Source organism: Hibiscus syriacus, unplaced genomic scaffold (genome assembly GCF_006381635.1).
Source record: "Hibiscus syriacus cultivar Baekdansim isolate YM2019G1 unplaced genomic scaffold, ASM638163v2 tig00116958_pilon, whole genome shotgun sequence".
NCBI lineage: Eukaryota > Viridiplantae > Streptophyta > Magnoliopsida > Malvales > Malvaceae > Hibiscus > Hibiscus syriacus.
Window position 1 is genome coordinate 1,649,599 of NW_024063484.1, and position 15,811 is coordinate 1,665,409.

Here is a 15,811-nt window from a genome sequence, read left to right on the forward strand (position 1 = left end):
AAACTTAACAAAACAATACTCTATAATCATATGATCATTCGTATACTTTACCTTATATTTATTTAATACTTCTTAGGATAAAGACCTCGTACAATTGCAATAAGAGATATCAATTGGTTGGTCATATTTTCTTTAAATGTTTTAAATTATTTTATAGTGTACATGTTTTTTTTTATATTTTTATTAGTGGTAATTTCAAATCTCTTAAATTTTTTATAATTTTAAATTTTTAAAATTTTATTAACTGTTAAAATTTTATATCATTAACGTAAGATCTTACGTTTGTCCATGAGTGCAATGCAATATAGATATATAAAGATGTATATGAGTCGAGTTTTAGTCCATCCAAACTTGACCCATATATTACACCATTCTACTAATCACCTGATCCGAAATCCAAGCCAATTTTTAGGGTAAAAGTTCTCATTTGATTCGATCGGACACAAATATATACACACACAATTCATTTGAATTATCTAAAATAAAAATATAATTAAAAAATATAATTAATAATAATAATAATAATAATAATAAAAGCTTGGAACATTTATAATATATGATTTTTTATATTATAACAATATAGTGGAACATCTTTAAAAAAAACTTGGAATATATATATGATAATTTTACTTAAATTAAATATATTTTGACTTGATTTGATTTGGTCAAATCAAATTTTCTTTTAAGAAATAAAATTTGAATCATTGAATTTTTTAGGGTTTTATTGGGTTAGGTTAGGTTCGACTTTAAGATGAAAAATTATATACGACCTGACCCGATCGAACATTTCATTATAATTTTTTATATATATATTTAAGAGTAATTGTAATAATATCTCTTTCTATTTTTTTCAAATTGATCCTTATTTTATCTAATAAAAATGAATTATATATATACATATATTTATTTAGGTTGAGTCGGGTTAGGAGCAGATTTTAGTCTTAAAAGTTAGGTCGAGTTTTAAATCAGATGGGACCCTCCTAAATTCAGATCAAGTAAAAATAGACGACTTCAATTATTGAGTCATATTAATGTGTGAGCCAAAAATTCGATCTCACCTAACTCGTTACCATCCCTATAATCTTACATTGAATTGTAGACACGCATACATAAAAATATAGTGATGATGTGGACATATTTAATCTTTCATTTCTTTACACACTTACATACTTACTCACACATGGACATATCACATCAATATTTCAATTCACGTTAACTCTCATATTTGACCAGAAATGTTGATCTTTAGTCAACTAATAATTTTTAGGTAAAAGGATAACTTTTGTCCCTGTAGAATACTCAATTTATCACTTTTACCCCTATCGTGTTTTCGTATCAATTTAACCCTCGAAGTTGCTCAATTGCATCATTCTATACCCTACCCTAACTTAAAACCCTAAATTATAAACCATAAACCCTAAATCATAACCTCATAAACCCTAAACCCTAAACACCAACTCAGAGCTTATAATTTAGTGTTTTAAGTTAGGGGAATGGTATAGAATGATACAACTGAGTAATTTCGAAGGTTAAATTGATGCGAAAATACGATAGGGGCGAAAATAATAAATTGGGTCTACTACAGGGGCAAAAGTGACATTTATGCCTAATTTTTATATAAAAAGGTGTATTTTGACCTAAAATAAAACGTTGAAAGCTCAAAAACTTTTTTAAAAATAAAGGCCAAGATAGCTATTTAGTCAAACATTAGGAGAATGATTTTGACATATAATGTAACTTTTTCAATTATTGATATTTAATTTATTCATATTATATTAAATTGAATACTACATAAATTTAGTATGAAAAATCATCCTTCAAACTCAATTATTTTTATTCATAATCCTAAAATTCAAACTCTTAATTCCATTTAAAATTCTAAGATCTTTAAATAGGGAGCCAACAAGTGGGTAGCAAAAGCAATGCAAAGTGTGCTCTAAAGTGATGATTCCAAGTCTACCATCATACAAAATATCAATGCGTGTACTAATATGTATATCACAATCATTCATCGTCAGCAAACGGCTTATCATATTAGGAACGGGTCATTAGTTCATGGGTAAACTACAAATATAGTGCCCTAACTATCGCGTCTTTTCCGTTTTGGTCATCCAACTATTATTTTTTTTAATTATACCCAAGGTTACATTTTGGTCATCTATCGTTAAAAAATAACAAAAATAATGGCATAACATTTTTTGTTGATGGTGTGGCATTACTTTATGGTGACACATCAGCACCGTTGTTAACTTTTTAACGATGTGTGATCAAAATGAAACCAAAACATAACATTAGATATGATTTTGAATAATTGACTGACCAAAATGAAATAAAATTAATATTGGGGTACTAAACATGTAGCTTGCCCTTAATTCATTAGCGGTCAATAAAAGCGAGCGTGATAAATTAGTTTTAGGATTTGTTTTGAGGGTTCCATTCAAATAAAAAAAATTCATCATTTTTATAATTTAGTATTTCTTTACTTTTTTGAAATTTTGATAAAAAAATAAAGTTTTACTTTTATTTAAGATTTATTCCGAATCCAAATTTAAATATAATCAAAATTTATGTGATTATTGTACATTAGTACTTTGGGTAAAGCACACAACTGGTCCCTTGACTATAAGATAATGCTTTATTGAGTCCCTTGATTATTAAAAGTTACAAAATGATCCCTCAACTATATAGAGTTGTTTTGTTGCGTCCATCGACTATTAAAAGTTACAAAACAATCACTCGACTATTCATTATGTTCCAAACTTGTCCTTTTCCCTTAATATGTTGACCGAGATATGATAGTCATTTGAGATTTTATCATATCTCAGTCAACATGTTAACGTGCAGCTCATATTATCATCAAAGTTTTAACAAAAAAGAACGAGTTTGGAACATAATTAATAGGTAGGTGATCATTTTGTAACTTTTAATAGTCGAGAGACTCAACTAAATAAGTTCCTATAGTTGAGGAAACATTTTATAATTTTTAATAATTAATGGACTTAATAAAATATTACCTTATAATCGGAAAATCATTTTTCTACTTTACCTATAATTTTTAGAGCATATATGTATGGGATACAATGGGTTTGTTTCAGAGTCTATAATAACGCACAATTAGGTAGGCAGCAGACAAGCAACCAGCTGATAGGAAACTGCCAGACAAGCATCCTGCAATTACCATTTTAACCCTGCCTCTGAAAGAAAACACTGCTACTTGCCCACATTAATATATAGTGTTTCAAGGCATGTGGACCTGGCCAATGGTCCCCTCTCCTCCAATGGATTTTTTGTAGTTATTAGTTGTATTGCTTTTTACACGTAAAGTTGAAATCTGTTGTCACAAGAGGGAGCCTGCTGAACTCGACTCGATATGATACGATCCTGTCGATGAGAAAATAGCGTTTGTAGCAGTTGAAGACGAGTCATTATTGATTAAAAAATTACGAAGATGACGACTATTAGCAATTCATCCTTCTGAATTATGATTTGGACGAAGAATTACAAACAATGGTTTAGTGGATTGAAAAGGATGAGAGATATGGATGAAAAACCTAGAGAGAAATTTCGAGAGAGATAGATCTCGACCCTCACAGTCAACCTTGTCTGGTGGTTTAAATATTAACTCTTAGTATTAGCATCAGACATGATGACGCTATTTTTAAGTTGATAGAGTCGCATCATTTGAGTTTGTCAGATAGTAGATCGTAAATCATGTGGGTCTGATAGTGATCACACCATGAAATTATTAACCATGATAGGTGGATATAGATGTAGTACCTTCATTTATCCATAATGTCGTCATTTATGGCTTTCTGCTGTACATGGCTGCCTGTTTCATGTTCTGCTTAACATGAATGCAGGTAAAACAAGAAGAAACACCAAGTACAGTTATACTTAAATATTATAGATTTCAATTTAATCACAAACTTAAACCATCATGAATTCTCTGTTTTCAAGATATTTGCAGAAATGCGTGCCTCAAATTCATTGCTTGTGTTTTACAGTAGGTGTTAGTAAACATGTTAATTTTGGTGCAAGGCATGTAAACACAACACCTACCACTGACCTTCTCAAAAGAGCCCTACTTCCATGTCCATCTACTTGATTTAGAGGGTAGCAAATCTTGATTCGACTCGAAATTTTGATCTTTTTAGCTCGACTCGACTCTATGTAACCCTCACCCCTCAATTCATCCATTCTCAAGCCTTTCATTGTCATTTCTGCCTTTTCCATTTACAAGGATCATTGTCTCTGGTACCAGATAGCTCCATTGTAGCTTAGCTTCATCTTCCTCAACGACCCAGAACAACAATCCTCCTCTTTTACCTATTTAACTTTTTTTTTTTCTGGGAAATGACCTAATTGGGGCTTCATTATTTGGGTTTTTAGTCTGAGATTTGAGATTATCTGTTCAAAGTTCTGAACTTTACTGCTGGAAGGTGAGAGTTTCCACTTTTTTTTGTTGTTTAAATTTTCTTCTGTTTTATGTACAGTTTTCTTGCTTTTTTTGTCCTGAGGTTTAATTGTCTGATCTGTTTATCTGCTAAAAAAGGTCTTTTTTGCATAGCTTGATGCTTCTTCTTCATGGTTGCTTGTTTGCAAATGGTGTATGATTAGTGAAATTTAAGATTTGCAATGGAGATTTTGATGATTTTTTTTCAATCATGTGAACAATTAGGAGAAGCAGAGATGGCAACTGATCTAAATACAGAATAGTCCAAGAAGACTGCCATTGTTGGTTTTAAGGTCTGGCAGATTGTTGGTGTTGTTGCTTTGTTCATCATAATCATCCTTTCTCTGCTCCCATTTTGTTTAACTTCCCGGAAGAGGAAATCAAGAGCTAGAAATAAGCTTCCCCTTTCCCAAATCCCATCTATATCCAAGGAAATTAAGGAAGTGAGGGTCGAAAAAGTATTGACGAACGATTTTGCGCCTCGTGACGGTATACTCCTCACCATTCATGACAAATCCAGTGACAAAGACTCAGATAAGGTTATGGTTCATCTTGGGATGGGAAAATCAAGGAATGGTGGTGACAATAGTAGTCAGTCAGGTTCATTTCACCATTTCGAAAAAGACGGTGCAGGGTCTCAATCAGGAGATGAAGGGAGTTCCGGCACCGTGACGGTTTATAGAGTGTCTTCTTCATATCACATCACTGCTCCTCCTTTAGTCAGCCTGCCTGAGTTCTCTCACTTGGGATGGGGTCACTGGTTCACATTGAGGGATCTCGAGCTTGCTACTAACCGGTTTTCAAAGGAAAATATTCTTGGAGAGGGTGGATATGGTGTTGTTTATAGGGGCAATTTGATCAACGGGACTCAAGTAGCTGTTAAGAAGATACTCAACAACTTGTATGGTGTTATGTGGTATTATTTTCTTGTCCCAGAGTCTTGTTTAGCTAAACTACTTATCATCTTCTTTGTAGGGGCCAAGCAGAGAGAATTTAGAGTGGAAGTCGAAGCCATCGGGCATGTGCGCCACAAGAATTTGGTTCGCTTGTTAGGTTACTGTATCGAAGGAACACACAGGTATAGTCATCTTTGACTATGTTTTTGTCTGGTTACAATAGTCTCACCATTAGCTTCTGGCATAATGCTGTTAACAAAGGGACATTGTTTAAAAATGCCAGGATGTTGTTTACGAGTATGTCAACAATGGAAACTTGGAACAATGGCTTCATGGAGCTACGCGTCAGCACGGATATCTTACTTGGGAGGATCGCGTAAAGATTCTCCTCGGCACAACTAAGGCGTAAGTCGCTATATCTACACACATCGTCATCAGGCCATTGAACCAAAGGTGGTGCACCGAGACATAAAGTCCAGCAATATTCTGATCGATGATGACTTCAACTCCAAGGTTTCCGATTTCGGTCTGGCGAAGTTGTCCAGCAATATTCTGATCGATGATGACTTCAACTCCAAGGTTTCCGATTTCGGTCTGGCGAAGTTGTTAGGTGCCGGGAAAAGTCATGTTACAACCCGAGTTATGGGAACATTTGGGTATCTATTTTCTCTGGTGTGCCTTGAAGTTTATATATTTCAGACCTTTAGTCATCTCTTGACAACTTTTCTCTTGTGAGATTACACAGATACGTGGCTCCTGAATATGCAAATACCGGTCTTTTGAATGAAAAGAGTGATGACTATAGCTTTGGGGTTGTACTGTTGGAAAGACCCAGTGGATTATGGCCGTCCTACCCATGAGGTACATGTAATCACAGATACGATGAATGATCTTTAACCGAACATGAAATCTTAATGTTTATATATTTTGCAGTCCTTTTAAGAGATTTTTCAGGTTAATTAAACATGGGATCTTAATGTTTACAGGTTAATCTGGTAGATTGGCTGAAAATGATGGTTGGAAACAGGAGGTCAGAAGAAGTGGTAGACCCAAATTTCGAGGTTAGACCATCGACAAGAGCTCTAAAGCGCACCCTTCTAACTGCTTTGAGATGTGTCGATCCGGATTCTGAAAAAAGACCAAAGATAAGTCAAGTTGCACGAATGCTCGAGTCCGAGGAGTATCCTATACCAAGAGAGGTTAGTGTTTGTGGCATTACATACAACACTCGGATTCACTTGGTCGTACTTATAATAGATGGTCTCACATGCATGAAGTGCATGGTGGTTTTATCTGCTGTTCCGTTTTGATGACCTCGGTAAGTTTCTGAACTCAGGACCGAAGGCACCGTAGGACTCATGGAAACAGTGTGGAAATTGATTCACAAAGGGAGAACTCCGATACCGATAAGAGCGATTGTGCAGCTTCAAGGCGATAGAGTAAGCGAACGCAACCTTGAATTCGAATGCATACAAGGCCAGAAAAGAAGGGTGGGATTCTTAAAAATTTGTTTAGTGTTAAAAAGCCGATGTCGGATTTGTCTCCATGTTAGCTGTTGTTGATAAGTAGGGAGTGTTGTCATCAATTTTTATTTTTTTTTGTATTTTCAATAGTATAATTTGTAGATGGAAGAGATGGTTTGTTCTGTGTATGAAATTGGTGTTGTGAAGCCTGAGATAAGATTGTTGTACGGAATAGGGTTAGCTCTTCTTGAGATTCTTTGCTTAACCTCAACTGAAACTGCTCCATTTTCATTGGTTGAAGTTGCTTGTATATTAATTTGTTTATTATGAAGCACCATATACATATACATATACATATACATGTTCTGCAATATCTCCAACCAAGAGTTCCAATTTTGTGGTCAAAAGTAGCACATTACATGCATGCACACATTCCTACCTACCATAACCAACATACATCTTCAACAATAACACATGGGAAGCAATCACTAGTCAGTCAGATCTATCAGCCCTGAAATATATCTGTATATATATCATACATATGTATAATATTGTTTGCTAGCTATTCTTTGGGTCTTTGCCATAAGTCTCTGCCCTCCACCGTCTCGCCATACACCGTGGACCGGCAATCTTTCTGGTGGTTCCTTATTCTCACCTGTTTTTTCTTTAATCTCACACTTTCTATCTTCTTCAAGTTGTGCGGTCGAAGCATCACCTAGGCGATTTCTAAGGAACTTGGGGAGTTTTTTCCGTTGTTTATTTCCCCCTCCGCTTGAGCCGCCAACGTCTAGCTCCATCTGAGACTGGGCAGGGACATGTGAGTTGGCCGCTTCATCACTCGAAACCTTTGATTTTCCTTTGTTAGTGTAACCCAGTGAGGACATGTGAGCCGAAGCATGTTCTAAACCAGTAATGCCATGGTCATCACACTTCTCCTTCCCTTTTTTGGACCCTTCTCTGTTTTTCCATTGACCAACATCATTGTGAGAATAGCCTTTGCTTATGTTAAAATTGTATATCTCCACAAGTTCTCTTCGTTTCTCGACATCGGGTAATAACACAGCTAGCTCTAGAACAAGATGCGACAAACCGAACTGATGTACATAGGCAAGATACTCCTCGGAGCTGATAATACCCTGCCGATATTTACCGGTTATCCCTTTGAAAGCAGAGAATTTGTCCCGATCAAATTCCAAAGAAACACGGATCTTTTCCACTAGAGCCTTGTTAGCTGATTGAAAATCTTCCAGTTTTGGTGAAGATTCCTTAATCCTAGCGGGCTTACTTTTGGAAGAGCCAGACGAGTTATTCGTAGTTGACATTATAGGTTGAAGACTCGCTGCAGGCCAAGCCTGAGCAGTATTAGAAACAACATTTGATGTCCCATTGTTTCGGTGCCGTGACGGAGCAGCAATGCTCCTTCTAGATGATCCTTGTGAACCGTTTCTAACTTTTTGTCGACTGCTATTTGACGCTGCAGGAAGGGGAGGAAATGACGAGTCTTCAAGAAGTTCAACCCTAGAGTTTTCTAGTGCTTGGTATCTTGAAGATGGCCCGGAAGCTATTGTAGCTAATGCCTCGAAACAACCAACTACAGAGGCTACTCCGCTATTTACAACCGCCCTGTTGCTTGTAGAAGTATAATGGGAACTTTCAGCACTCACAGTCACAAGACTAGCTTGCATGGCCGACGAAAGTTGACCATCAAATGAATTAGGATAGGTAACATGTCCTCTTACTGGATCATCTCGCTCATGACTCCGCCGGTACTGGAAACTTATGGGTATCTAGATATAATGGAAAGAAACAGAACAAAGTGAAGAATTGTCTAAACTGCAGCATTCCAAAACAATAAGATAAGGGATATTGAAGATTCTAAAAAATCCAAATGCACCTGCAGTGCAGCATTACGCTTGGAACGAGACATGCGTCCACCATGTTCGACGGTATTATGTCTCTGCAGAATTTCGATCTCCATAGCATCAAAATATTACTGTGTGCAACAGACCTTCAATTCGGATTGAGTCGCAAAAACAACAAATTTTATGGCACGGCAGGACTCATCCTCACATAAATGATGCTCTTGACTAAAATGGATCTGCAGCAAATTTTTTGATGCTATGGAGATCGAAATAGAACAACTGCAACAAGAAAGGGTAAAAAAAGGAAATGAACACCGACCTCCATTTCGTCGTAATTTCTATAGTATTCATATTGTCCCGGATGTCGCCTGCATTGAGCCATAGAAGTTGGATGCATGGGAGAACTGGCATTACCTAACATTTGCAATCTCTGAACTATTATTATACCACAATGATATGGCTTACCTTTGGCATATGTGGCAAGTGAAATGTTCGGTAGACATATGCAGGTAGAGCTCGTGTTCCCCATAGAACGGATTTTGACAGAATTCACATATAGGATGCCCCATAAATCCTCCCCTTCCACTTTCAGTGCCATCAACTTCGGAATCACCTGTCTTTATATGCTTATCTAGTTGTGCTCTAGTATATAACTTTTGCTCACACGTAAAGACCTGACTCAAGAATCCAAGATAATGTCGAATATGTCATCGTGCAGCACAGAGGTACACAGAACGAAAATTCTCATACCAGAGTCCGAATCACATAGGTTTTCTAGTTCCAGACAAATAATGTACCTAGCATAGTTTTTCTAATCTATGGAAAGAAACACAACCATCTTATTTCATCATATAATATAACCAACTGTATCTCACCTTCCTACCTTCGAGACACAGACTGCATATAAGCAGGCTATGCCATTTAAACAAATGACTCTTAAGCTGCTCGATGTTCTTAAACTCTGCTCTCTTCTCCGATCTAGCATTTCGCTGCTCATCCTTATTATCGCAAACGGTACAAGATAGCCTGCACATTGCTTTTATCATCTTGTAGTGATCCAGATCATCGAAATATGCTTTTGTCCCTTCATGGTACCAGTAAGACCCAACTCGGCCCTCGATCTGACCAGCCGGAAAAGCCTCGAAATCATTTATCACCTCGGTATAATCTCCCAAAGCCTGTAAAAATCATTAAACATAAACTCCGAGCATACATTGTTAATTCAGTACTATCAGATGTGAAAGTCAAAAACAGAAGAATAATGACAAACCTTGGTAATAAAGATAGTTTTCAGATCGGACTTGCAGAGGCAGCAACGGCGGTCTCCGCAAACGAAACGGAGACGAACGACACAAGTCGAGCAAACTTCTCGATGGCCACATGCCCCGTATGCAACCCACTCAAGTGTGTCAGCACAAACAGCACAACTATCATCCATTTTCTTCGCTTTCTAAATCTAACCCAACAAAGGAAATATGAAACCCTGCAAAACAGCATGAAACAGCAATTCACAATTCACAAACCCTAAAACCGTGGGATCATTCTGGTTAAACACTCTAAACGAGAAGTGCGTACTTGTATACAGGCGAAGTTATATTGATGGAACTCAATGAAGCTGTAAAAGCATAGAGTCGAATATACAGGGGAAAATACAAGTGAATCACATCAAATTCAAGGAGGAAACAATGTCAACAGAACTTCAAAAAAGAAAGTAAAGGTGAAGAGTGAGAGAGATGAAGTGTGTTACCTGTTTCTTTGGATCTTGTAAATCTGGATCTTCCCCCCACCCAAACACCCCAAAAAAATAGCAGCAAAATTAAGAGAAATTGAAAATAATTGATTATATACATGCGAAAATGGAAAGAAAACGAGCTTCTTTGGCTAGTTTGCTATTGGTTTAATTATATGTTTGATCCCTAATTTTGTATGCTCTTCCCACATTAGTCCTTAAAAGTTTTTCCCTTTGACCCTTGAACTTCTATTCCATTCCATTAGACTTTTCATGTTATTATTTGTTCTATTGTTAGTGAAAAAAATATTCACAAATAATATAGAAATGATATCAAATGTTTTATTATTTATTTTAATTTTTTTATATTTATCTAAAATTATATTTAATGTCATATGAATATCATTTGTTAAATTTTTTTTCACTTACAGCTTACAATGTATGAATATCATTGAGATTTATTAGTCTTGTCTAATGATTAAGAATAATCATATTATTTTATTTATGTGAATTTAAATCCTATCATTTACTTTAAAATTAAGGGTAAACTATGAATTTAGTACTTAAACTATTAATTTTGATATATTTAATATCTAACCTTTTAATTTTTTTCAAAATAATATATAACATTTTAAAATTAAGGGTAAATTATGCATTTAGTTTTCACTTCATTTTAGTACCTGTCGTTAAAAACTTTATGCATTTAGTATCTAAATTATTAATATCAATCCGTTTTAGTATCTAAACTTTAAAAAAATCAAAATTTAATGTTAAACAAAAATTTGAACAGAGGTACAAAAATGAAACAAAATTTTTAATTTTTAATAGTAGGATACTAAAATAAAATAAAAACTAATTATTTTAAGTATGTTTTTTTAAAAAAATAAAAATTTAAATACTAAAATAGACTAAAACATATAATTTAAATATTAAATGTGGAATTACCCTAAAATATAATACTACATTTCTAGTTGATAGAAAAAACAAAAGCCGTCGTTTACCTTGAACAAATTCATAGTCGATCAACGTCCATCCTAACTCAAAAACCCATTATATCACGTGTCACTCGCCCCATGAATTTAGACCCATAACATCTTAATCGAGTGATTTTGGTTCACGGAATGTAAGATTACCAGGGAATAAGATTACTGAGAATGTTGTATTTTGTATTTGGTTGGTTTAGCAGGAATGTAAGATTACCGTGTTTGGTTAAATGAATAAAATATTATTGAAATGTATATTTCACCAAACTGTTTTTATTATATATTTGTTTTTTAACAATTTGAACTCTATTATAATATTACTATAATTAATTTATATATATTTTTAAAAAAATTTAAATTCATAAAATTTATAATTTTTTACAAAAATGAAAAGATAAATATATTTAATGAAAGGGTAAAATTTTATTTTTAACCCCAGAACTTCATTTAAAATTTTAATTATAATTTTTTTGTAAATATAAAATAGTTTAAGGATAAATTTTTAATTTAACATTCGTATAAATTTTATTTTAACCTTCGTAGAATTTTTATTATTCAACGACAGAAGAATGCTATTTTTGAGAAAAATATTTAAGGGCATTTTAGTCAAAAATATCGGTAATCCAACAATACCTAAGAGAAGGGGTAATCACATTCCCGGTAATATACCCTAACATCCACTGTTGGTAATAAAAGATTACCGGGAATGAAATTATCGGCCAACCAAACGGAGAAATGAGGATTCTATTCCTCTGAAAATATAACATTCCTTTAACCAAACGAGGCTTTAGTACTATCTCCCTCAACAATTAGTACAATTTCCATCATGTTTATTTCCTTCTAACTTGTAACATAGGAAAAGTATAACGTGATGCACCCTTAATATACGGTTAAGAACCCTTAATATACGGTTAAGAAAATATGTTATAAGTTTTGTTATTATTTTTTTAATAAAATCGGTAAAAAAATATCTATAACATTATTATTTTTACCGGTTTTGTTAACATATTTGGTAACACGTTACTTAAAATATTATTTTTTCTACTAATTTTATTATTATTAGGCATTTTACCAGAAATATTAAAAAACATTAATATTTTAGGTAGAAATAATAATATTTTAGTTAAATTTTTACAGATTTTATTAAAAAAATAATAATAAAATCAATAACATCTTTACTTAATCGTATATTAAAACTATCGCACGGTATAACTTCCCAGTAACATATCCTCATATTTACAATCACTTATAATCTGTCATATATTATATGGATAATTGGCATTTGACATTGGAAGATGTTAAAAAAAAGGTCAAATTATAATATTAAAATCCCATTAGAGGAAAGCTTACGTCGTAGTCGATCAACGTCCAACCAAACTCAAAATCCCCCCCCCCATAACACCACGTGTCACTCACTCAATGAAGAAATGTCTTGAGATTAGATGATTTAGGTGACCTCTCCATTACATAAAATTAACAATTAAATTCAGAATTAATTCCTATATAAATACATTTATCCCAAACCAACACCAAAGAAACATCTTCATCTTCTTGTCTTAAAAACGACCAAAACCGTCGCCTTTGGCTGACATTTTTTCTTTCTACACAAAAAAGGAGTTGAAGCTAAACCCCATGATGTCTACTGTTGTCCCCGGAAACATATTGTACGACGATACTAACAATTCCTCACGGTTTTTTCAACACTCTCTGGAGCTTATCGCCGGCGAATTTTCAACCGGCACGGGAGCTACCCGGACTCTCGGCCAATTACTCCAACACGTCGGTGATGCGCGGAAAGAAGCCACCGGCGACGAAACTCCCGTCCATGAAGTCCTCGTCGACGTCACCGAGCCACGCCCGATACCCTTCGTTCTTTCCTTTAACAACCTTACTTACAGTGTAAAGGTCCCTCGCAAAATGGCGTTGCCTGGTTTCTTGCATCGGAGGGGTGGAAGCGCGGCCACTGTCGTCGGAGATTCACTCGGCGGAGACAGTTATTTCACGAGGACCAAGACGCTGCTCAACGATATCTCCGGGGAGGCTCGAGACGGGGAGATAACGGCGGTGCTCGGAGCTAGCGGTTCGGGTAAATCGACTCTGATCGATGCTTTAGCGGACAGAATTGATAAAGGGAGTTTGAAGGGGAAAGTGAGTTTAAACGGCGAAGCTTTGGAATCAAGAATGTTGAAGGTGATTTCGGCTTACGTTATGCAAGATGATATGCTTTACCCAATGCTCACTGTTGAGGAAACCTTAATGTTCGCTGCTGAGCTTCGTCTTCCTCGTACTTTGTCCAAATCCAAGAAGAAGATGAGGGTTCAAGCTTTGATCGATCAATTAGGCTTAAGAAACGCTGCCAAAACAGTAATCGGGGACGAAGGCCATCGAGGTGTTTCCGGCGGAGAGCGTCGTCGTGTATCGATCGGAATCGATATAATTCATGACCCCATCATCCTCTTCCTGGACGAGCCGACGTCGGGGCTCGACTCGACCAGTGCTTTCATGGTGATCAAGGTTTTACAGAGGATTGCTCAAAGTGGGAGCATTGTTATAATGTCGGTTCATCAACCAAGCTTTCGTATTCTTGGATTGCTTGACCGATTGATATTTCTGTCTCGTGGACAAACTGTTTACAGCGGTTCACCGATGAATCTGCCGTTGTATTTCTCCGAGTTCGGGTATCCCATACCCGAGAACGAGAACAAAACAGAGTTTGCTCTGGACTTAATCCGAGAGCTCGAAGCATCTCCCGGAGGAACAAAGAGTTTGGTTGAATTCAACAAGTCATGGCAAAGCAGGAAGCACTCGAGAGACTCCGAGCCTGATCGGCTCGGTTTGTCGCTGAAAGAAGCAATCAGCGCGAGTATTTCTCGAGGTAAACTCGTTCCGGGTGCTACGAATGATGTCCATTCAACTTCCATGGTTCCGAAATTTGCGAATCCATTCTGGAAAGAAATGGTGGTACTGTCGAACCGATCCATCTTGAATTCGAGACGGATGCCGGAACTGTTCGGTATCCGTTTGGGAGCAGTTCTAGTGACAGGGTTCATCCTGGCGACGGTGTTTTGGCAGCTCGATAATTCGCCCAAAGGGGTACAAGAAAGGCTAGGATTCTTCGCATTCGCCATGTCGACCACCTTCTACACATGTGCAGACGCTCTGCCTGTGTTCATCCAAGAAAGGTACATCTTCATAAGAGAAACTGCTCACAACGCATACAGGAGACTCTCATACGTAATATCAAATGCCTTGGTGACACTACCGGGCCTGATCTTCCTCTCCTTTGCTTTCTCCATGACGACGTTTTGGGCGGTCGGCCTCGACGGCGGATCGTCCGGATTCCTATTCTATTTCTTAATCATGTTCGCTTCGTTCTGGTCCGGGAGTTCGTTCGTGACATTCCTCTCGGGCGTCGTCCCACACGTGATGTTAGGCTACACGATCGTGGTCGCCATCTTAGCATACTTCTTACTCTTCAGTGGCTTCTTCATCAACCGAAACCGGATCCCAGGCTACTGGATATGGTTCCATTACATGTCCCTGGTGAAATACCCGTACGAAGCAGTTCTGCAGAATGAATTCGAGAACCCTACAAAGTGCTTTGTGAAAGGGATTCAAATATTCGACAATTCACCACTTGGAGCAGTTCCCGCAGCCATGAAAGAGCGACTGTTGCTGTCAATAAGCAGGAGCTTGGGGGTGAGGATTACAAGCTCGACATGTTTGACCACAGGTTTTGATATTCTCGGACAAGAAGGGATCACTGATCTAAGCAATGGAGCTGCTTGTTCATCACTGTGGCTTGGGGTTTCTTGTTTCGGATTTTGTTTTATTTTTCTCTGTTATTGGGAAGCAAAAACAAGAGATCATAAGAAAGAAAAAAAACATGAGAGGTGGGTTTCCAGTATGTAATTAGTAATAGATAATTTTGAATTAGACATCGATTAATCTATTAGAATAATCCTCAAAATGTTTTTAAAGGGATGATTTTTGCCCCTTCTGCAATGTAAGATAAATGATTGGCTGTTGTAGTCTTCATGGTGCAGTTAATGATGGAGGTTGTTCTTTAACATATTGGTTGTATCTCAGTTGAGTTTCAGTAACATCTATTTTTGCCCTTCTGCAACGTAAGATAAATGATTGGCTGTGAGGTGGAAAATTAGGAGGACACTATTTTGTCCTAAAGATGGCTTCCCCGGGCATGGTGCCTACTACTGCTGGTGTAAGAGAATCTAGTGCTGCTGGTGTCGAGAAGTTACCCGAGGAGATGAATGACATGAAAATTCAATCTCTAATAAAGGTTGATGTTTGGTAGATATTTAGGGCTTTGTCTTACATCCATCTCAGCATCGGTGTGTGTCATCGGGACATCAAACCTCAACCCTTCGGTATGTTCAAATCTCTCTTTCTACTGTGACATGTGCC

The 15,811-nt window shown here is 36.3% G+C and overlaps 1 protein-coding gene and 2 pseudogenes across 4 annotated transcripts; 2 read left to right on the forward strand and 1 right to left on the reverse strand.

The window, feature by feature from the left end:
- The first annotated feature begins 4,674 nt into the window (after nucleotides 1–4,674).
- Nucleotides 4,675–7,103, forward strand: LOC120189674 (annotated as a pseudogene).
- Nucleotides 7,104–7,290: 187 nt separating this feature from the next.
- On the reverse strand, nucleotides 7,291–10,460 carry LOC120189667 (E3 ubiquitin-protein ligase hel2-like). Of its 4 annotated transcripts, XM_039192887.1 has the most exons (9): nucleotides 10,422–10,460; nucleotides 10,250–10,289; nucleotides 9,945–10,157; nucleotides 9,550–9,852; nucleotides 9,140–9,348; nucleotides 8,994–9,042; nucleotides 8,821–8,910; nucleotides 8,707–8,769; nucleotides 7,291–8,599 (listed from the first exon to the last, which is right to left on the reverse strand). In XM_039192887.1, the coding sequence occupies exons 3-9, from the start codon at nucleotides 10,110–10,112 to the stop codon at nucleotides 7,346–7,348; spliced, it is 2,136 nt and encodes a 711-aa protein (XP_039048818.1). In that variant the 5' UTR covers nucleotides 10,113–10,157; nucleotides 10,250–10,289; nucleotides 10,422–10,460; the 3' UTR covers nucleotides 7,291–7,345. The 4 variants fall into 4 exon arrangements, with proteins under 4 accessions (XP_039048818.1, XP_039048821.1, XP_039048820.1 ...); XM_039192890.1 differs by lacking the exon at nucleotides 10,250–10,289 and having other exon boundaries at nucleotides 10,422–10,450; XM_039192889.1 differs by lacking the exon at nucleotides 10,422–10,460 and having other exon boundaries at nucleotides 10,250–10,299.
- Nucleotides 10,461–13,021: 2,561 nt separating this feature from the next.
- On the forward strand, nucleotides 13,022–15,258 carry LOC120189666 (annotated as a pseudogene).
- Nucleotides 15,259–15,811: the final 553 nt, after the last annotated feature.